Genomic DNA, 22,080 nt, shown 5'->3' with positions numbered 1-22,080 from the left:
GGCTTGGAATGAGAGTGAAGGCTGTTCTAATTTGGGAGCTCAACAGTACGAGCTGGAAAGGGTGTGGTGGGAAGTTCGGGGTGGGGGCAGTTCTTCACAGAAATGCTGTAGTCCTGTTTGTAAACTTTTTAAAAAGAAAAATGCATTTATTTCCAAGGCGCATAGTATACAGCAAAGCAAGCGTAGGAGGTAGGAACTACCAATATGAAATATTATACGAATGTAATACACGAGTGATGAGTGATTGTCGCTCAGTCGTGTCCGACTCTGTGACCCCATGGACTGTAGCCACCAAGCTCCTTTGTCTCTGGAATTCTCCAGGCAAGCATACTGGAGTGGGTTGCCATGCTCTTCTCCAGGGGATCTTCCTGACCCAGGGATCGAACCCTGGTCTCCTGCATTGCAGGCAGATTCTTTACCAGCTGAGCCACCAGGGAAGCGTGTGTATATATACAATATAATAAGAAAACAGGTGGAGTTTAAATGGCGGCTCCCCTTCTTTTCAGTCAGAATCAGCATATCCTTTCCATAGTAACCGGCTTCCAGGTGAACAGGGTAGGCCAGGGTCTGTTATAAATACTCCCGTTCGCTAAGTAAGTGACCGCGGTGGAAGTGGACCCGTGCTCAGGGCCTGCATGCGCTCCTCTTGGCACACTGCTCTGTGGTATCGGCAGCAGGACCACGTGGGGCGGGCAGGAGCGGCTCCCCTTCCGGGCGGCGTGCTGTCCCGTGGAAGGACCAGGGAGCGGGTCTCCGCGTGGCGCACCCACACGATGGCAGTGACCGCGAGTCTGTCTCTCTGAAATCCATCAGGCATCATTAACCCAATCGAAGCCAAGCAGAGGAAGGGCAAAGGTGCGGTGGGGGCATACGGCTCGGAGCGCACCACCCAGTCCCTGCAGGACTTCCCCGTGGTCGACTCGGAAGAAGAGGCCGAGGAGGTGGGTCGGGAGGCGGCCCGGCTGTCCTGTGCGCCTGTCGGTCGGGGTTGGTCTGTCTGCTCGTTTGTTTGCTCAACCAGCTTCCGGGGGTTCAGGGGTCGAGCTCACACTGTGCACCAGTACAGGCCAGAGGCTGTGTCCCGCCATCAACAGGGAACACAGTACATGAGTAACCAGTGTGGTCAGAAATGGGGGTGTGGGGACAGAGTCTTGCCTTGTAGGGGGTAATGGGTGTCAGGCAGCCTCCTCGGAGGGGTCAGCGTCAGACAGCACCGTCCTCAGCACAGAACCGTGTGGAGGTCTCAGCTGCCCTTTCGTCTTCTGATGGACCCTGTCCCTCTGACTCAGGAATTTCAGAAGGAGCTGAGCCAGTGGAGGAAAGACCCCAGCGGAAGCAAGAAGAAGCCCAAGTATTCTTACAAGACCGTGGAAGAGCTGAAAGCCAAGGGCAGGATTAGCAAGAAGCTCACCGCTCCCCAGAAGGAGCTTTCTCAGGTCAAGGTAGGTGCCCAGAGATGCCAGCCCTGGATGGGGGTCTGGGAGACACGCAGTTACCCCACACAGCAGAGGCGGTCACCGAGCACTTGCTCGTAAGGTTCCTGCAGGCTTTCTGTGCAGGGGGCGGGAGGGTGTGTGCGTGTGCTTTAATCGTGTGTAGCAGCCTCAGTCCGTTCCCTGCGCTCGGGCTCGTTATCGCCCTCCCCCGCCTTCCCCGACACGGCAGTGCTGGACTGCCTGCCGTTCCCAGCTTTCTGGGGCTGCCAGTTGTACTGTTGTGTTGCCAGACCTTGAACACGTCTGGGTCCGTCTGGGGCGGGCTGCTTTGCGCGTGAGGCCTTGTCTGTGCCGGGACAGTCCTTAAGGCTCGGCTCCTACAAGTGGAGGCGCCACGTTCAAGCACCGCAAGATCTTCAGTCTCTGACCAGGAGGGGCCCTCCGGGCATCCCTGCGTGGCCTCTTATGGTGACTTGATTTTCGGCCCCGGGCATGTGCAGACTGAGAGGCTTTCCCGTCACCACCCCAGGGGACAGAGGTGACAGGTGTCTGCTGCAGGAGGTCAGTGTGTGTCACAGAACTGAGAGTTCAGTGGGTTCTCCAAGGTCAGGTGTCGGGTCAGCTGGGGACCTGGCAGGAAGTGCGGCGTCCGGGTCGCAGCTGGAGCCTCTGCGGCCATGGGTCTGGGCGGGCCCGAGGGCTGGAGCGGAGGTGGACGTCTTCCCGGGTGTTCCAGTTCAGCTGGTCCTGGGTTGAAGTCTTGGCTCAAGTGACGGCGATACTTCCGTTTCAGTACCATCCTGTTCTCATTCCTCAGTCATCCCCAGACACTGAAATTACCTCATTTCCTTGGTTGCCTTTGTGGGTTTTGTGTGTTTCTTGTTTTTATGTTGAAAAACAAAACAGGACAACTCTTACTACGTGCAGTACGCAGTACCTGTTAGACAATTGCAAAATGGAGGCAAAAGTATTAAATTAACATTATTTCCCATAAATAACCAGTTTTCACACCTGTGATGTAGATCTTTTCGGGTCTTTTTGTTGAAATGTGTATTTCTTACCAAGATATTTTTGACTGTTTGTTGTTTTATTGCCTGCTTTAATCAGTACAGCCTCTACCCCTGTATGAAAATAGTTTCATCTCAACAGCATAGTCCCTTTTGTATGTCATCAGTTTTCCGTCTGGTCTGTCCAGAGGCCCCAGGGGAGGGCTTGTCCGTCTGTCCCTGGTGGTCGGGTCCCAGGCCTCTGCTGAGCCCTTCCCCGGCGCCCTCCCCGGGCTTCGGTGTGCGTCCTACAGGGCGGCGGTGGCATGCGTTCACCCGCGGGCCCCTCCATCCTCCCCAGGTCATAGACATGACGGGCCGGGAGCAGAAGGTCTACTACAGCTACAGCCAGATCAGCCACAAGCACAGCGTCCCCGACGACGGGCTCCCGCCGCAGGCGCAGCCGCCGCCCCCGCCCGGCAAGGAGGCCCGGGCGCCCGGCTTCGCGCTGCCCGAGCTGGAGCACAACCTGCAGCTGCTCATCGAGCTAACGGAGCAGGAGATCATCCGCAACGACCGGCAGCTGCAGTACGAGCGGGACGTGGTGGTGAACTTGACGCACGAGCTGGAGAAGGCGGCGGGCGCGCTGCAGCAGGAGCAGCGGGCCATCGCCAGCCTGAGCGAGGTGCTGGCGCTCGTGGAGGAGTGTGAGCGGCGCCTGCAGCCCGGCTGCGGTGACCCGCTCACGCTGGACGAGTGCGCCCGCGTCTTCCAGACGCTGCGGGACAAGTACTACGAGGAGTACCGGATGTCCGACCGCGTGGACCTGGCCGTGGCCATCGTCTACCCGCTCATGAAGGACTACTTCAAGGAGTGGGACCCCCTCAAGGTGAGCGGGCAGGGAAGACCGCCGCGCAGCCTCTCGCCGGGGACAGCCCGGGCTCCAGACGGTCTGGAGGGCGAGGGGCCGGCCGGCCGCGCTCAGCCGCCGTGTCTTCCTCCTCAGGACTGCACCTACGGCACCGAGACCATCTCCCAGTGGAAGAGCCTCCTGGAGAACGACCAGCTGCTGTCGCACGGCGGGCAGGACCTCTCTGCGGATGCCTTCCACAGGTGCTTCTGGGGGCGGCGGAGGAGCGCTCCTGGCCGGGCGGCGGGGCTCGGCTGTGTGGGCCCCAGGCACGTGCAGGTGCCGCTCTGGAAACTTAGATTCGCTCATCTTAGTGTTCCTGGGAGCGACGGAGGAGCGCTCCCGACCTGGCGGCGGGGCTCGGCCTGTGTGGGCCCCAGGCACCTGCGGGCACCACTCTGGGAACTTAGATTCGCCCACCCACTCACCCTCCCCTTGTGTGCGCTGAGGATCTGCCTGTCCTTGCTGGGCTCGCCCGGGAGTGAGGCAGGGCCAGTCTCCAGGAAGGGACAAGGTGGGTGGTAACAGGGAGCGGACAGATACAGCCGGGCTGAGAATGGCAAGGATGCCGCCTGTGTGCACATGTATGGGTGCGGGTGGAGGTACAGGTCTCGGGAGGATGATGCTGAAGCCCAGACCCAAGCGAGGGGTTGGCTCTGCAGTAGAGCCCCAGGTGGGGAAGTGCATGATCCCTGGGGGGCTTGTGAGCCCGCAGCCGCCCTGCCAGGGACACAGGGACACCCAGGAAACGGCCCGAGGCTGAGTGGGAGCCACGAGAGCTGCCGATGGTTTCCTGACGGGAGGGCCCTGCTGTTGGGTGTCCGCAGTCCTGCCCCAGAGGTGGGGGCGGGGGGGGCCCCTGGGTAGTGGGACCAGCTAGGTGTAACCAGCCCCCCGCCCACCTGCCTGCAGGCTGATCTGGGAGGTCTGGATGCCGTTTGTCCTGGGTAGTGGGACCAGCTGGGTGTAACGCCCCGCCCCCGCCCCCGCCCGCAGGCTGATCTGGGAGGTCTGGATGCCGTTTGTCCGGAGCATCGTGGCGCAGTGGCAGCCGAGGAACTGTGACCCGATGGTGGACTTCCTGGACAGCTGGGCGCCCCTCATCCCTGTGTGGGTGCTGGACAACATCCTGGAGCAGCTCATCTTCCCCAAGCTGCAGAAGGAGGTGGGCCCTCGTGGGGATGAGGGGCCGGGGCTTGGGGAGCAGTTGTCTTCAGTGGCTGTCACGTGAGCTCCAGCCTCGAAGCTGTTCCTCAAAGCCCCCTTGTAGGGAATTCATTTACTTGGTTTCTTCAATGACTTAGAATTGTATTGTTTCTGAGACTTAATACAAATAGTGTAGGTATATTGGTGGGTGAATAAATGTAATGGAGACTGTGGCCCCCCACACCCTTGCTCAGCCAGGAGGGCATTGTCTGCCCGCCCCACAGGCTGCATGAACTCAGGCTCCTTGCGCTCCCCCTGCAGGTGGAGAGCTGGAACCCGCTGACAGACACCGTGCCCATCCACTCGTGGGTCCACCCGTGGCTGCCACTCATGCAGGCGCGCCTGGAGCCGCTCTACTCCCCCATCCGCAGCAAGCTGGCCAGCGCTCTGCAGAAGTGGCATCCCAGCGACTCCTCGGCCAAGCTCATTCTCCAGCCCTGGAAAGATGTCTTCACCCCCGGCTCCTGGGAGGCCTTCATGGTCAAGAACATTGTGCCAAAGCTGGGTAAGGAGCTGGGGAAACACACCCGCAGCACAGCCACGTCCAGACTTGTCCCCTGAGAGGTGCCCGGAGCCCAAGTGTACCCGGGCCTTTCTGCCTCGTCCGGGTCAGCCTCCGTCTGCCTCCTGAGCTCTGGTTTGGGCCTCTGGTGACAGGGCAGCCACAGGGGTCCTCAAACTTTTGTCCCACTGGATTCTAAACTTAGAGCTAGCTCTGGGTTAGGGAAGGAAACGGTTTTTAAGAATTGTCACGTCAAGAGCTTAAACTCGACCTTTAACATCAGGTTGAAGGCGGACACAGTGGCTGTGCCTGAGAGGCTGGGTTTCTCTTCCAGGGATGTGCCTCGGGGAGCTGGTCATCAACCCCCACCAGCAGCACATGGATGCCTTCTACTGGGTCATCGACTGGGAAGGGATGGTCTCTGTTTCCAGCCTGGTGGGCCTTCTCGAAAAGCACTTCTTCCCCAAGTGGCTGCAGGTGAGCCCCGCGTCAGCTTGTGGGGTGCGGGGGGGACAGCAGGAGCCACTCAAGCCGGGGACAGCTGGGGTGACGGGTCACACAAGAAGGAACTACACAGGCAGGACCACAGTGCGCACCCTTTATTGAACGCTTGCCACACGGGGGCCCGAGGGTGGGGGTGGGAGGCCCAGGCGCAGAGTCCACGTGCAGGGCCCTTCACTGCCGAGCTGACCCCATTCAGCCCCTGAAGCCCTGCAAGTGTCACCGGCTTGCAGACCGGGACCCAGACGAGCAGGTGGATGCTGTGCTCCCGCTCGCCACTGCGGTGGGCCCTGGCGTCTCACCTGCCTCCTCTGGGCAGGTGCTGTGCTCCTGGCTGAGCAACAGCCCCAATTATGAGGAGATCACCAAGTGGTACCTGGGCTGGAAGTCCATGTTCTCGGACCAAGTGCTGGCGCACCCGTCTGTCAAGGACAAGTTCAACGAGGCTCTCGACATCATGAACAGGGCGGTGTCCTCCAATGTCGGTGAGTGAGGGCCCCACACTGAGTCAGAGTTCACACCTGGGGCTCCAGGACGCAGACTCGTCTCAGCCCCTCCACGTAGTTACTCAGCCCGCAGCTGCCCCCCGTCTCCTGCGGCTGAGAGGAGCGCTGTCCCTGAACGAGGCTCGCGTGAGCCGGGTCCACCTCGTCACCCCTGTGCTGGCGGCTCCTCGGTGCGTCTGCCGGGCCGGAGCTGGGTGGCCCCTCTAACACTTGGAGTTAACCCGTCGTCCCTCCTGTAAAACAGGAGCGAAGCCCCACTTCCGGGTCTCCGTAAGGACCCAGGGCGCTGGGTTAGTGTTTGTGGACTGCGCTCAGTATAGGTGGTGTCTCCGGTGTCAGGAGGCGGCAGCTGACTGTTCAGTTACCACCTTCCCCTGGGTAATACTCAGCTCTCGGGAGGTCCCGCTACCTGGTGGGTCTGGGGGCCCCCTCAGCCAGCCCCGAGTTAGAGTGCGCCCACCTCGCAAAGCAAAGCCACCAGAGCACCTGGTCTAACCGTCTTTCACAGACAAGGCCACAGAGTGGCAGCTGGGACTGGACTTTCTCTTCAGTTCTCTCTGCTTAGCTTATTACAGGATGGCACAGGCCCTGTACTGTGTCTAGTGAGGTGAACGTGTGTCTGACCTCTGCTCACCCAGGCCTCCCGGGGACACTGGTGGGCATCTCTCTTCTCATACCCCAGACCTCCTCCTCGGCCACCCTGACCGCGAAGTCTCCCCTCTGGACCCCTCAGTTACCACTGGGCATTTGGGGACCCTTCAACACCTGTGTTTCAACCCCCCAGATACATCTATTGATCGTCTTGGCCTTATGTTTCAGGGATCTGAAAGCTGCCTTTGGGGACATGTGGGGTGAAAGCCCTAGCAAGTGGGGAACAGAGGCTCATTGACTGTAAGGGTTGTTGAGTGTTTAATAACCTCTGGTCATTAGGCATGAACCAGAAATTCTAACGTGGCTGCAGCCAGCTGTCCACCCCACCCCCACCCCTGCCCAGGTCGTGCCTGGGCCTCTCTGGGTGGGCCCCCACCCCTGACCCCGCCCCTGTGCCTCACAGGTGCCTACATGCAGCCTGGCGCGCGCGAGCACATTGCCTACCTCACGCACACGGAACGGAGGAAGGACTTCCAGTACGAGGCCATGCAGGAACGGCGTGAGGCTGAGAACATGGCCCAGCGGGGCATCGGCGTGGCTGCCAGCGCCGTGCCCATGAACTTTAAGGACCTCATCGAGACCAAGGCCGAGGAGCACAACATCGTCTTCATGCCGGTCATCGGGAAGCGGCACGAGGGCAAGCAGCTGTACACCTTCGGCCGCATTGTCATCTACATCGACCGTGGCGTGGTGTTCGTGCAGGGCGAGAAGACCTGGGTGCCCACCTCGCTGCAGAGCCTCATCGACATGGCCAAGTAGGCCGTGCACCTGCTGGGGGCGCGCTGGGGAATAAACTGCGTCTTACAGCAGAGCTGACGTCCTCCCTGCTCGGTGAGAGGGCGCCTGCAGTCCCTATGCCACGGGCCCCTCACAGCGAGCTCAGGTCAGCGCAGGGAGGCTCTGTCTTCTTCCTGATGATCTCGAGGTCCTCACAGTCCTGGTAATCTGGCTCTTCCCGAAACGCCCAAGTGTCCGTGGGGAGCTGCGTTAGCTTTTGTACAGGAAACCAGTGGATAGAGGTGTCATTAAATATGTCCATGTACCTTGGGGTCTGAGGGAACGCCAGCTCCTCCAGGCCTGTCAGAATCTGAGCAGAAAGATGCAAAAGTGAAACAAGCCTCACAGGCCCAGTAAGCCCCACCCTCCCGGGTTAGAGTCCTGGTCTACTCATCACTCCAACGTTACTAAGGAATAAGGTATTTTTAGTACTTAGTGCAATGAGTTGGAGTCCCCAAGGACAGTGCATAAGTTGGATCAGATACTGAGAACAGAGGAAATTAAGAAAAAATGAGATGCACTCAAACATAGCTTTCTGGACCACAGACCCTCACAAGCACCCACCACTACAGGTGAAGGTGGGATTCTCCACAGTAACAGAGACAGTGCAGCTTCCCAGGCTGTCCACCCCAGCCCCTCCACTCAGGCAGATACCTTTGCAACGTATGGGTAATGTTTATGCAGAATCCTCGTCAACATCCTAGAAACCAAAATTGTTGAAAACGTGATTAGGCAGTATGAGACCAGGTTCATTGCCCTTACGACACAGAAAGGCAAGATGACTTAATGGGGGTGTGCGTAAATGCCCCCATCACTGCTCGTCTCATTAGGGAGAAACGACAGTGCGTGTGAAGCAGGCCAAGGATACTGTGTTAGTTGTAAGAAATGACTGTTTTCCCCCATTTAGAAAAGCCGTCTCTGCCACCCTAAGGGAAGGGAGAAATTATTTGCAGAGACACCCTGCTTCCCAGCGTGACCCAGACTGACATCTCACAGCCCAGCCCTCTGTCCAGGGGGCACTTGAGGACTGGGTTCACCCTGGCACCCCCCGCTCACCTCTCCTCGAGCCCCCCGAAGCTGTTGCCGATGATGACCACCTTGGAAAGGGCGTCCACCGACCAGTTCCTCCACAGCAGGTTGTTGTAGAGCGCCGTCCCGCAGTGCGGCATGTAGAAGACGGTGGGTTCCCCGCACACGCTCCGCTTCCCTTCCTGGGGTCCAACATGCATGGGGTGAGCACGCGTCTTACAGCAAGGGGGGGGGGGGGGGCAGTCCTAGCCAGCCACGCTCAGCGCCAGAAGATGAGTGCAGTGGTGTGCGTGCGCTCACCCCACGACACAGCCGCGCCCAGTCTGCCGTGCGCCTCCCGCCTGCACACATTCCCCGTCCCCATGGTTAATGCAGCTGAGAGGATAGGAGGCGGAGGGGGTGGCGACCTCAAACACCAAGGGAGAGACTCTCCTGCACTGCCCTGCGTGCCGGTGCCGGCGACAGCTACAGATTTACACGAGACGAAATCGGGACATCCGGAAACCCGGAAAACGAACGTCTGCTGAACACACGTGTCCCGTGAGCATGGACGGCTCTGTTCACTGAGGCAGGGGCAGGGCCCTCGGGAACTGTGTCCCGTGTCACTCTGCAGCTCCCCATCGTGACTTGGGCCTTTTCAAACATTACCTTGGGGTCCCGCCACCCCCTCTGGAGAGCCTTCTTTCTGGAGGTCTCAGGGATCCCCACTACTTGAGGATTCAGCCACAACTCAGCTGGGGGCTGGGCTTCGGCCTCCCGCCCCCGGAACGGGCACCTCCCGGCAGAAGGGCCTCATGAGGTGCAGACACTGCACCCTCTTCCTCCTCGTGCAGCGACATGCCCACCACTGAGCACAGCGGGCACACAGCCCTCAGGAGGACCGGGCAAACCACACACAGTGCCGCCACCTACAAGACAGCACAGGTCCATGTGGGAGTGGCACGCCAACCCCGTGTGAGAGGCCCCGCGCGCCCCCAACCACGTACCTCATTCTCCCCGAGAACCACCACGCCCAGGGCATTGAGAACCGCGATTTCTAGTCGACTAAACAGAGGGTCGTACACCCAGCAGTGACTCCTGGGAATCTGCAGAGGGCGACAAGTGGCTCAGTCAACGTGCGCACGAGACCGAGGAGGGGGCGGTAAGGGAGGACACAGACTCACCTGGCACCGCTCCAGAAGGAGGAGCAAAAACGCCAGCTGGCTTCTAGCTATGACGCAGCTGGCGAAGTTCCCGACGCCGTAACACACACACTTGAAGCAGCAGGTCCCTGGGACCAGGGTCTCTTCCGGGATGGAGCCAGGGGCCGCATCTGCCTCCACCGGGGGGGCGTCGAGATGCAGGTGTCCCAGGGCTTCCGAGAGAGACCCCTCGGGGGCCCTCACCTGTTCCAGGTGTTTCCGGAGACACCCGGTGATGGTTTCTGAAAGAGCAGGCCCTGCACAGTCAGGGCATGCTGTGACCCAGGAACTAACTAAACCATCCATGGCCTGGGGAGCAGGGCGCGGAAGCCTTCACTCCCCAGAAAAGGGGCTGCCGGCCTCCTGCCGGCCACACGTGGGGCGTGCAGCGGCACCCACCCCAAGCTGACAGCGGCCGGCGCCTGGGTACCCACAGCCTCAACTAAGGGAATTCTTCAAGCAAAAGTCAGGTTCACCCACGGCCACGATGTCCATCTAATGCTTGTGTTAACTCGGATGAGTTTAGTAAGAGGTAACCAGTACATGCAATTGTGGTCTGAAATACTACTTTTGTAATAAAAGAAGAACTGAAGAGCAGAGCTCTCAAAATGATCTTGAGTAAGAACATTTAACATGTAAAAAATTTTAAAAAAGGCTGGGGCATCTAGAGACTAAGGTAAAATTAATCGTTTCACTGGGTGGTGAGTCCTTGTATCTCCTTTTCTGTCACTGGTACTGAATTTAGTATAACAGACTGTATGCAGAACGAAACAAAAAGCAAACAGCCGTATATCTATTCCCGTTAATAAGATACCAACGTTGACTCATCAGCAAAGACACCTTGAAATAAGACCCAGGCCACAGAAGGTTACATAGAGAACTGGCTCTCCGCATCCACGCTGCTCAAAGAATCAGTGAACGCCTTCTGGAAAACAACCAGAAAGCGGATAGCAAGTTGACCACCTCCACCTCTGGAAATACACACTAAGAACATTAGCTTAGATTTGGTAAAAAGCTTTATGCTTGAAAAATTATGTGCACTGGGACCTCCCTAGTGGTCCAGTGGTTAGGGCTCTGCACGTCCAGTGCCGGGCGCACAAGTCTGATCACTGATTACTTTAAAAAAATAAAATAAAGATTATGTATAATAAACACAAAAGTCCCTCCATAAAGACTATAACTATGGTATACTTGTGTTATCACCCATCATGTTTAGGAAGAGATTGTAACAGCCATGTAAGGTCAGGGAAGAGAGCAGGATAAATGTAAATTTCAACAACACAATGACAACTGACATCCACTGCTCCGGTGCAGCAAGCAAGCACCGCCGTGAGCACTTCAGGAAGTACTTCATTTATACAGTTACACTACAGAATATGTACGTTTCCATGTCCATTCCACAGATACAGAAGCCAAGGACCAGGGTTAATGCAGGAGGACACACAGTTGTAAGGGGGGTTGGAGTCAGCATTAGAACCCAGCACAGACACCCCGCCATGAAGCAGACGTCACCCAGTGGGGGCTGGATCCCCTGCTTTGCCCACCGTCAGGCCCTCCTCCCACCCCAGCCGCCTCCAGCCCGAGCCCCATGGCACCCACCTAGTGCTGAGCTCCAGAAGTCAGAGATAACCAGGTCCTCCCTGTTGAGAAAAAAAGTGGCGTGGTCACCTCTTGCCCTTTTCAGGGCTCCCTAACAGGGACTCCCTCCTGACCGGGATGATCAGGAGGTGGGGAGGGGGCACACGCTCCGACGCAGAGTCCACCCGGAGCCTGGGGCAGGGTGCCCGGGGGACACGGCCAGAGTGGAGCCGCTGGGGCCCAGAGAGGGCGGGGGAGAGGGCCTCCCGGAGGAGGCCCCCGACTCACAGGGACACGTCTGGGTCTCGGCACACAGGGCCAGCTCCACAAACAGTGGCTAAACTTGGAGAGTTAGCCTCTCCACACTTCTGTGTCCTCACCTCTAAACGGGGTGAGAACTGCACCATCACAGAGGGTTACGGCAGGGATGAAATGGGGAACACCCAGCACGGTGCCTTGTACAGAGCAGGCCTCAATCCGCGGCCTTTGTTGCTACGGATAACCCCAAGGTGAAAGTACAAGAAGGGGCAAAACCAAGTGTCGAGGCTTTCTCTAAAGTCAACTGTTTCCCACAAACCAGAGCAAAACACAGTCGATCGTTAAATGAACTGAATGGATTCTCCAATCAAAAGACACAGAGTGGCTGAATGGATTGACCAGCATCCATCTATGTGCTGCCGACAAGAGGATCATTTCTGACATAAGGGCACAGAGTGAAAACGGGAGGGACAGGAGAAGATATCCCATGCAAATACAAACCAGAGGAAAGTGGGAGGAGCTATACTTCCGTTAGAAAAAATAAGAGTTTAAAACAGGGATATAACAAGACTTCATGGGCTGCAGCAAAAGCTATTCTGAGAGGGATGTTCACAGCCAGAAACCTCAAGAAACAGAGTCCCAAACAACTTTACACCTTGAGGAACTAGAAAAAGAACAAAGCAGAAGGAAAGAAGGACCAGAGCAGATGTGAAGGAAATACAGATTAAAAAGACAATCGCAGGCTTCCCTGGTGGCTCAGTGGTAAAGAACCCGCCTGCCGATGCAGGAGACACAGGTTCCATCCCTGATCCAGGAAGATCCCATGTGCCGTGGAGCAACTCCAGGACTGAACCTGTGATCCAGGGCCCTCGGGCCGCAAGTCCTGAGCCCGCACGCCCGAAAGCCTGTGCTCCAGCACAGGAGAAGCCACTGCAGGGAAGAGGCCTGCACACCACACCCGGAGAGCAGCCCCGCTCTCCGCCAGCTAGAGAAAAGCCCAAGCAGCAAAGGGACCCATCACAGCCGATATGTACATAATAAAACTATTTTTAAAAAAGACAATAGAGAAGATCAGTAAAACTAAGAGCTGGTTCTTTGAAAAGATAAACAAAATTGACAAACCATTAGCTAGACTCACCAAAAAAAAGGCTCAAATAAAAATCAGAAATGAAAGAGGATACATTACAGCTGGTACCACAGAAATATACAAAATCATAAGAGACTACTATGAACAGTTAAATGCCAACAAATTGGATGATCCAGAAGAAATGGATAGATGCCTAGAAATATTTTTCGAAGACTTAATTATGAAGAAACAGAAAATCTGAACAGACTGATTACTAGTAAGGAAGGTGAAAGTGAAAGTGAAGTCGCTCAGTCGTGTCCGACTGCGACCCCGTGGACTGTGGCCCGCCAGGCTCCTCCGTCCATGGGATTCTCCAGGCAAGAATACTGGAGTGGGTTGCCATTTCCTTCTCAAAGGAAGTTGAATCAGTAATTAAAAACCTCCCAACCAAAAGAAGGCCAGGACCAGTTAGATTGACTGGTGAATTCTACCAGACATTCAAAGAAGAATTGATAGGGATCCTTCTCAAACCCTTCCAAAAATACAGAAGGGAACACTCCAAACTCACTTCACGAGGCCAGCGTAACCCTGATACCATAATCAGACAAGGATGCCGTAAGGAAAGGAAATCACAGGCCAACACCCCGATGAACGCAGACACAAAAATGCTCATCAAAAACATGATGAGACCGAACTCAGCAACACATTACAAGGAGCGTACACCATGATTAACTGGGGTTTATGCCAGGAACACAAAGCCAACGTAATAATACAGCACATTACCAAAACGAGGGATAAACCCTATGACCATCTCCACAGATGCAGAAAGAGCGTTCGACAAAATCCAGCCTCCACTAAGATGATAACTATCAACAGAGCAGGCGTAGATGGAACAGAACTTAATAAAGGCTATAGACAGACGGCGTTTTCACCAGAGAGAAAAGCGGAAAAGCGCCTTTATGACGAAGAATGCGCTGGGTATATTTTAAACAGTCTTCTCTTCCTTCTGCCAGAGGCACCAGGTGATTTTCCCTGGCTCTTCACCATAAGATCCTGGTGGGGTTCCTGGAGGTAGGGGCCAGGGAAGTTTGGGGGTTCCCCTCGGACGGCAGCCCCAGGAGTCTCTGAGACTCACACACTAGTCCTCACTCAGCCAGAAGCAACTCATCGGAACGGTCCCTGAAGTGCTTCCACCAGCTTGTGGCTCTGGTGGCTTCCGCTCCTGAAGTGGGGCAGCTCTCCCAGGCAACAGGAGAACCCTGCAGCTGTTCAGAGGGACCTCTGACCTCTGATGCTTGCTCAGTGGCAGCTCTGTGTCTGTCCTCTGACTCCAAAAGACGGCCTCGCCCTTCCAGAGAAACGACCTCGTGCAAGGCTGCACTGACTGCCCCCTCTCCTCGTGCTCATGCTTCTGGCGCCTCTCATCACAACAGCGGCAGGAGGGCCTCGCCAGTGGTCCAGCGGCTAAGAACCCACCCGCCAATGCAGGGGACTTGGCGTTGGATCCCTGGTCTGGGAAGATCCAACACGCCGCAGGGCAGCTAGCCCGCCCACCGCCACCAGAGAGTAGCCCCCGCAGCAACGAGGTCCCAGTGCGGCCAAAAATAAATATTACAACAAAAACAATAGTGGCAGGAGATGAAATAAAAGCGCATGTGTACAACGCATCAGCAGAAACTATGTCTCTGAAAAAAAGCACGTTTGGAACGGAAATAAAAGGAGAAATGAAACAGTGATGGCTAAAAGACTGAGAACATTCTCAGACACTGAAAAATATCACTTTAACTCAAGGTCCTCTGGACCCTCAGGTGAAAAAGGAGAGAGAGGTCCCAGAAGAGGTGGTGGGCCACGAGGCATGCCAGGCCCAATAGCTCCTCCAGCTCCAAAAAGTGACTGAAGATCAACTGGCTTTCCGGGAATCGAGGATTCCCAGGACCAAAGGGGGCTTTAAGGAAGGGCCCTTTTAAGATCGGATGCGTTGGGCGGGACACCCCGTGCTACCATCTCACTAAAGGCCCTTCACCTCCGGACAAGCCATCAGCAAGGCTGACTCCAAGATGCCACAGTGGCTCCTCCAAAGGCCCCGTGTGCTGCGCGGTACCCGGCTTCCACACGGCCTCCTCTCCTGGTTGCGGGTGCCGTCCGGGCCTCTGCTCCCATCCAGTATCCCGCCATCACCACAGCCCCTCGCACCCTGGGCTGGGCTGCCTCCTGCGCCGCCCCTACAAGGCCTCAGAGCAGCCCCGAGCCCTCTGCCACCCACTCCTCTGGTATTCCCCTGACCCTGATGTAACCCCCGGGTTCTGGGAGAAACTCCATGGGCAGCGACTATACATGCATTCTTTACATCGGAAATACTAGGCTCAGGACTCCCTTGGTGGTCCAGTGAAAGATTCTGCCTTGCAATGCACGGGATTTGGGTTCAATCCCTGGTCCAGGAACTAAGACCCCACGCGCCTCAGGGGGAACTAAGCCCGCTCAAAACAACTACTGAGCTCGTGCTCAGACCGCACAGCACGAGAGCGCCCACACGACACAGAGCAAAAGGCAGCCAAATAAATACATGAATGTTAAAAAAAAAAAAAGCCGCAAAGCAAGCAAGCAAACAAACCACTAAGTCTCAACTGGAGACAGAGACACTGGAAAAGAAAATCTGTTCATTCATTCATTCAACCTGCATGGGTTCATTTGTGTACCTTCTGGAACTGGACTTAATAGCCATTAAGAGAACTACTGTCCCTGGCCTTACAGAACTGTCTCTGAAAGACACAGATGGGAAAACAGGCAATTATACAACACAGCAGAGCTGCATGGGAGGAAGAACAGGGCTCTACAGTGTGCAAAGGAGATCAAGATTTTTAAATTCCTTAGAATTTTAAGCGACTTGCTTAGTTTACCTTCTTGTTGTCTTATTCTCCAAAGTGTAGCACATCTTTTTCAAGTTTTATAGTGAGATCAGGTGGAGCTGGGGCAGTCCATTCAACACATTTAAACCAGATATAAGAAAAAGAAACAACAATAACCTGGTTTCCTTAAATTAACTGTCCATTGAAAGCAGTAATATTTTGATCATAAAAAGTGTTAACATTTTATTATTCTAAAAAGTTCTTTATATTTCATGCTTCAAATATCCAGCATAGATCATGGAGAGAAAGAAATATTTCAGTAGAGCTGGAGACATTAAGGCAACCATACATTTTAATAATTGAAATAAATGAGAAAGGAAAAATCTTGCGATTCCACGTTATTTTTTAAATATCTATTAATAAACAGATTACACTCTCACAACTGTCCTCTCCTTCAGGAATTAGCACACAGCCCTGGGACTCACAGTGCTAAGGCTCTTGCAGGGTTCTAAACAGCGTGCCTGTGTGTTTCACCACTTCCACTCTCTCCCCATAAGACGGGCGTCGTAACCCCTACCACGCAGGGTCACTGTGAGGGTCTCATAAGATACTGCGTCTATGAAGATGCTCTGCAAAACCATAAGGTGCTTTAAACACATTAAAAGAAAAACCAAAAGCCATATATGACAAACCCACAGCTAACATTATTCTCAACAGTGTAGAACTGAAAGCCTTTCCTCTATGATCAGGAACAAGACAAGGGTGCCCACTCATTCTAACCACTTTTATTCAACAAGGTGCTGGAAGCCTTAGCCGAACCAGTTAGGCAAGAAAAAGAAAAAGAATCCCAGTTGGAAAGCAAGAAGTAAAATCGTCACTATCTGCACATGACATCGCACTACAGACAAGAAACCCTGCAAGACTCTAAAAGAGCCGTCAGAACGAACCAACAAACTCCGCAATGCGGCAGCAGACAAAACTCAACACCCTGAACTACGCTGCATCTCCACACACTAAGAACGACCTGGGGCTTCCCAGGGGGCGCTAGTGACAAAGGATCTACCTGCCAGTGCAGGACATCTAAGAGACGTGGGTTCCATCCCTGGGTTGGGAAGATCCCCTGGAGGAGGGCATGGCATCCCACTCCAGTATTCTCGCCTGGGGAATCCCATGGACAGGGGAGCCTGGCGGGCTATGGTCCACGGGGTCGCAGAGAGTCGGACCCGACTGAAGTGACAGCAAAGCACAGAATGATGAGCTGTCAGAAACAGAAAGTGAGAAGCAACCGTGGGGAGGATGAGGGTGACGGAGCAGCAGGATGGGAAGCTCACCTTCTCCCACAAATACATCAAAAATACACGTCGAACGATTCTCGCAGAATATCTAACGAACGCTGGCAGAAGACTTCAGAGTGCGGAAAGGGCAACCACGCAAATCTCCATGCAAGTGGGTAGAACAAAAGATAAAAAAATTCCCGCACCCTGGGAAGCCCCCCTGCACCGGCCTGGAGATCTGTCAGAGCCTCGGGGAAGAACGCGGCAGCCGGCCTGCGGCAGCCAGAGCAAACAGAGGGCTACATGGGCGGTCAGTGCCGCTGCCCTGCGCCTGAGACACGGGCCTGGCATGGGTCCAGGCTGGGTGCCGGGACGTGGGCTTTGAGATCAGACCTAGGGAGGACTGGGGTTGGCTGTGTGGGAACAGCTGGGATGGGGCTGGAATCGGGGGCACCCACAGCTAAGGGTGTGCCAGGCCACGTCGTGGGGGGCTGCATAAGGGGAGAGGCAGGTCCCCCCAGTCCATTGTAGCTTTTTCCCTTATGTACATACTCACAAAAAGCCAACTGAGAGAAAACACCAATATAAAAGACTTATGGAATAATACAAAGCATGCATAATAGGGATTTCAGAAGGGGAAGAAAGAGAAAAGGGGATCAAAAATGTATTTCAAGAGATTATGGCTGAGAACTTCACAAACCTACAGAAGGAAGCAGATATCCAGGTATAGGAAGGAATCGATGCCATGTTTCCTGCACCACAGGCAGATTCTTTACTGATGAGCCACCAGGGAAGCCCCAAGACATACTGTAATTAAAAAAATGGCAAAAGTGAAAGATAGCTAAAGAGAAATTCTACAGGCAGCAAGAGAAAAACTGGCGGCTCAGTGATAAAGAACCTGCCTGCCAATGTAAGAGACATGAGTTTGATCCCTGGGTCAGGAAGATCCCCTGGAGGAGGAAATGGCAACCCACTCCAGTGTTCTTGCCCAGGAAATCCCATGGACAGAGAAGCCTGGTGGGCTACGGTCCATAGGGTCACAGAGACTAGGACATGACTCAGCAACTAAACAACACATTTTAAGGGAACCCCTGCTCCCCCCAACAAGGCCATCAGACAGTTTCTCTACAGAAATGTTACCGGCCAGAAATCTATCTTACAGTGGTAAGATAGGCTCAAAGTCCTAAAAGGGAAAGATCTGTAACCGAGGATCGTCCATCCAGCAAGATTATCACTTAGAATAGACAGAGAATTTCTTAAATAAGCAAAAACTAAAAAAATACAGCAATACTCAACCTATCCTAAAGGAAATGTTAATAAAGAGGAAATCATAATTGGAAAGTAAATCACATCAATAAGCCAGTAAATAGACTTCTAAAAAAATCTAAAAATCTTCTGTGACTGTGATAACCACAGAGAGTGGAGCATGAACATGAAGATATAAAAGAGGAAATCAAAACCGTAAGACGTGGGGAAGGAGAGTAAGAACATAGATTATTTCCCCCTATAATGTGTTGGAGCCTGTATGATTGATTACCAGTCTAAGACAAGCAAATACAGGAAGGGGTTCACATACTTGAAAAACAGGGTAACCACAAATCAAAAGCATACAACAGAGTCACAAGAACCAAAAAGAAGAGAACATAAACAAGAGGGAAGAAAACCACCAAACCACAAAAAAGAAAAAGGGACAAAGAAGAAACATAAAATCAAAGGGAAAACAAGATTTAAAATGGCAGTAAATACATATCTATCGATAATTGCCTTAAATGTCAATGGACTAAATGCTGCAATTAAAAGACACACAGTGGCAGACTGGATTAAAAAAAAAACAAAAAAACAAAAAACAAGAGCCTACAATACACTGGTCACAAAAGACCCACTTTAGGGCAAAGGACACATACAGACGGAAAGTGGGGATAGAAAAAGACATTTCATGCAAAAGGAAGTGACAAGAAAGCAGGGGTTGCAATACTAATATCAGACAAAATAGACTTTACAACAAAGGAGATAAAGAAAGATAAAGAAGGACACTATATGATGATACAAGGACCAACAGAAGAAGATCTTACACTCATCAACATGCGCACACCTAACACACGGGGGCACCCACACACAGAACAAACACTAACAGACATAAAGGGTTAGAAACTGACAGAAATCCTGAAAAGTCGGAGAGGTTAGCACCCCACTCACATCAATAAAGTAACAGATACGAAATGATACAAAAAGAACAGTTAAGACTTAATGGGTATTTTTAGAACCTTACATCCAAAAAAATACCCAGAATACACACTTTTCAATTGCACATGGAACATTCTCTAGGATTCACCACCTACTAGGGTACAAAACAAGCCTCAACAAATTTAAGAGCATGGAAATTATCTCAAGCATCTTTCCTGACCAAAACGGCATGAAACCAGGAATTAATCACAGAAAAAGAAATGAGAAAAAAACCACATGATTACACGAGGACTAAGCAACAAGCTGCTAAAAAACTAGTGGGTCAGCAGTGAAATCAAAGAGGAGATTAAGAAAGACTTTTGACAAATGGAAATGAAAGCACAAAATCTATGTGATGCGGGAAAAGCAGTTTAGAGGAAAGTTCACAGCAATGCAGGCCTTCCTCAAAAAACAAGAAAAATTTCAAATAAAGAACCTAATTTATCACTTAAGAGAATTAGAAAAAGAACAAACAAAACCTAAAACCAGAGGGAACAAAGTAATAAATGTCAGAGAGGAAATAAACAAGAGAGATTAGAAAACATAGATAAACTCAGTAAAATCAGAAACTAGTTCTGTGAAAGGATAAACGCAATTGACAAAACTCGAGCCAGGCTCACCAAGATGGAGAGTGACACCCCAAATCAACAAACAAGAAATGGAAAAGGAGACACGACAGAAACACAGAGCAGAGCACCAGGAACAATTACGAGCCAGCACAGCTGACAGCCTGGAAGAAATGGCTAAGTCTCTAAAAACACACAGCCCATCAAAACTGAATCAGGAAGAAATCCTCTGATCACCAGAAGTGAAATACAGTCTGTAATTTAAAAACTCCCTACAAAGAAAAGTCCAGGACCAGAGGGCTTCAAAGGTAAATTGTACCAAACATGAGAAGAAGAACTGATACCAACCCTTAAGTGAAGTGAAAGTGAAGTGAAAGTCGCTCAGTCGTGTCCGACTCTCTGCAACTCCAGGGACTATACAGTCGACCATGGCATTCTCCAGGCCAGAACACTGAAGTGGGCAGCCTTTCCCTTCCCCAGGGGATCTTCCCAACCCAGGGATGGAAACCAGGTCTCCCGTACTGCAGGCAGATTCTTTACCAGCTGAGCCCCCAAGGAAGCCCGATCCTTCTCAAACTCTTCCCAAAAAAATGGAGAGGAAGCAGCACTCCCAAAGACATTCTATGAAACAATCATTACCCTGATACGAAAACCAGACAGAAACATCACGAAAAAGAAAAGAAAATTATAGGCCAATATTTTTGATGAATATAGATGCAAAAATTCTCAACAAAATATTAACTGAATCCAATAACGCATAAAAAGATTACACACTGCATCCAAGTGAGATTCATCCCAAGTTCACAAAGATGGCCCAATATATGCAAAATCAATCAATGGGATAAACTAAAGACTAAAACACGTTATCATCATCTATTAGATACAGAAAAAGCATTTGAAAAAGCATTTGACAAAATTCAATATCCTTTCATGATTTTTTTTTTAAAGCTCTTTCTAAAATGGATATAGAGGGAAACATCTCAGGATAATGAAAGCTATTTATGGCAAGTGAAAGTGTTAATCGCTCAGTCCTGTCTGACTCTCTGTGATCCCATGGACTGTAGCCCACCAGGCTCCTCTGTCCATGGAATTCTCCAGGCAAGAATACTGGAGTGGGTTGCCATGACCTCCTCCAGGGATTGAACCCATGTCTCTAATGTCCTCTGCATTGGCAGGTGGATTCTTTACCATGAGTGCCACCTGGGGAACCCATTTATGACAAACCCAAAGGCAACATGATATTAACTGGTGAAAAGCTGAAAGCGTTCCCCTTAATATCTGGAAGAAGATAAGGATGCCCACTCTCACCTCTTCTTTTATAGTATTGGCAGTGCTAGCCACAGCAATCAAATAAGGAAAAGAAACAAAAGATATTCAAATTGGGATGGAAGAAATAAAATTGTCATTATATGCAGATAATACAATACTATATATAGAAAACACTAAAGACGTCACACAAAAACTACTAGAACTGATAAATTCAGCACAGCAGCAAGAAATTGACTGCATTTCTTTACACAAAAAATATCATAAAGGGAATGAAGGAAAAAAAAAAACCAACCTCTTAAAATCACATCCTCGCCCCCTCCCCCCACCACCAAAATAAAATACTTTGGAGTAAACCTGACCAAGGAAGTGAAACACACACTGAGAACTATAAAACATTAATAAAGGAAATTCAAGATGACTCATGTCCCATGCTCTTGGATTGGAAGAATATTATTAAAATGTCCATACCACCCGAAGTAATACACAGATTTAATGTGATCCCTATCAAGTTACCCATGACCTTTTTTCACATAACTAGAACAAATAATCTGAAAATTTAAACAGAATCATAAAAGATCCAGAATTGCCAAAGTAATCCAGAAGAAAAAGAACAAAGCTGGAGGCACAACCCTCCCAGACGTCAGATAACGCTACAAAGCTATGGTGATCAAACCAGTGCGGCACTGGCCCAAACCAGACATACGGATCAACGGAACAGAACAGACAGCCCAGAGATACAGCCACACGTCTGTGGTAAATCAGTACTTCACAGAGGAGGCAATGATACACAATGGGAAAAAGACCGCTTCTTCAGCAAGTGGTGTGGGGAAAGCCAGACAACCTCACGTAAATCAGTGATGTTGGAACACACCATCTCACCATACACAAAAAGAAACCCAAAATGGACTAAAGACTTAAATATAATGCATGGCACCATAAAAGTCCTAGAAGATATCATAGGCAAGATATTCTCTGACATAAGTTATACCAATGTTTTCTTAGGTCAATTTCTCAAGGCAACAGAAATAAAAAATAAATGAAGTGAAGTAAAGTGAAAGTCGCTAAGTCATGTCTGACTCTTTGAGACCCCAGGGACTACACAGTCCACAGAACTCTCCAGGCCGGAACACTGGAGTGGGCAGCCTTTCCCTTCTCCAGGGGGTCTTCTCAGCCCAGCAGCTGAAGGCGGGTCTCCCGCGCTGCAGGCAGTCTTCACCAGCTGAGCCACAAGCGAAGCCCTAAATGGGATCTAATCAAATTAAAAACTCAAGCTTCTGCACAGCAAAGGAAACCACAAACAAACGAAAAGGCAACC

The 22,080-nt window shown here is 52.1% G+C and overlaps 2 protein-coding genes across 3 annotated transcripts in view; one reads left to right on the top strand and one right to left on the bottom strand.

Annotated features, from left to right (window-relative positions):
• The window catches only part of TFIP11 (tuftelin interacting protein 11), a 16,273-nt gene extending 8,766 nt beyond the window's left edge, over nucleotides 1-7,507 (top strand). The window contains exons 5-13 of the mRNA XM_055550975.1: nucleotides 814-941; nucleotides 1,290-1,442; nucleotides 2,784-3,311; nucleotides 3,429-3,535; nucleotides 4,329-4,497; nucleotides 4,800-5,043; nucleotides 5,375-5,517; nucleotides 5,861-6,026; nucleotides 7,102-7,507. Of these exons, the coding sequence (XP_055406950.1) occupies nucleotides 814-941; nucleotides 1,290-1,442; nucleotides 2,784-3,311; nucleotides 3,429-3,535; nucleotides 4,329-4,497; nucleotides 4,800-5,043; nucleotides 5,375-5,517; nucleotides 5,861-6,026; nucleotides 7,102-7,457 (1,994 nt within the window). The 3' untranslated portion in view covers nucleotides 7,458-7,507. The remainder of the gene's footprint in view (nucleotides 1-813; nucleotides 942-1,289; nucleotides 1,443-2,783; nucleotides 3,312-3,428; nucleotides 3,536-4,328; nucleotides 4,498-4,799; nucleotides 5,044-5,374; nucleotides 5,518-5,860; nucleotides 6,027-7,101) is intronic.
• Nucleotides 5,626-22,080, bottom strand: part of SRRD (SRR1 domain containing) — a 24,946-nt gene continuing 8,491 nt past the window's right edge. Inside the window, exons 2-8 of one of the 2 annotated variants that reach the window (XM_055550980.1) lie at nucleotides 11,285-11,325; nucleotides 9,668-9,927; nucleotides 9,491-9,589; nucleotides 8,532-8,686; nucleotides 8,130-8,175; nucleotides 7,143-7,785; nucleotides 5,626-6,313 (exon numbers count right to left, since the gene is read on the bottom strand). In XM_055550980.1, coding sequence (XP_055406955.1) covers nucleotides 7,567-7,785; nucleotides 8,130-8,175; nucleotides 8,532-8,686; nucleotides 9,491-9,589; nucleotides 9,668-9,927; nucleotides 11,285-11,325 — 820 coding nt within the window. In that variant the 3' untranslated portion in view covers nucleotides 5,626-6,313; nucleotides 7,143-7,566. The remainder of the gene's footprint in view (nucleotides 6,314-7,142; nucleotides 7,786-8,129; nucleotides 8,176-8,531; nucleotides 8,687-9,490; nucleotides 9,590-9,667; nucleotides 9,928-11,284; nucleotides 11,326-22,080) is intronic. The other variant, XM_055550979.1, reaches the window with a different exon arrangement.

This window comes from Bubalus kerabau, chromosome 16, assembly GCF_029407905.1.
Source record: "Bubalus kerabau isolate K-KA32 ecotype Philippines breed swamp buffalo chromosome 16, PCC_UOA_SB_1v2, whole genome shotgun sequence".
NCBI lineage: Eukaryota > Metazoa > Chordata > Mammalia > Artiodactyla > Bovidae > Bubalus > Bubalus kerabau.
This window is presented reverse-complemented; position numbering and strand designations above follow the sequence as displayed.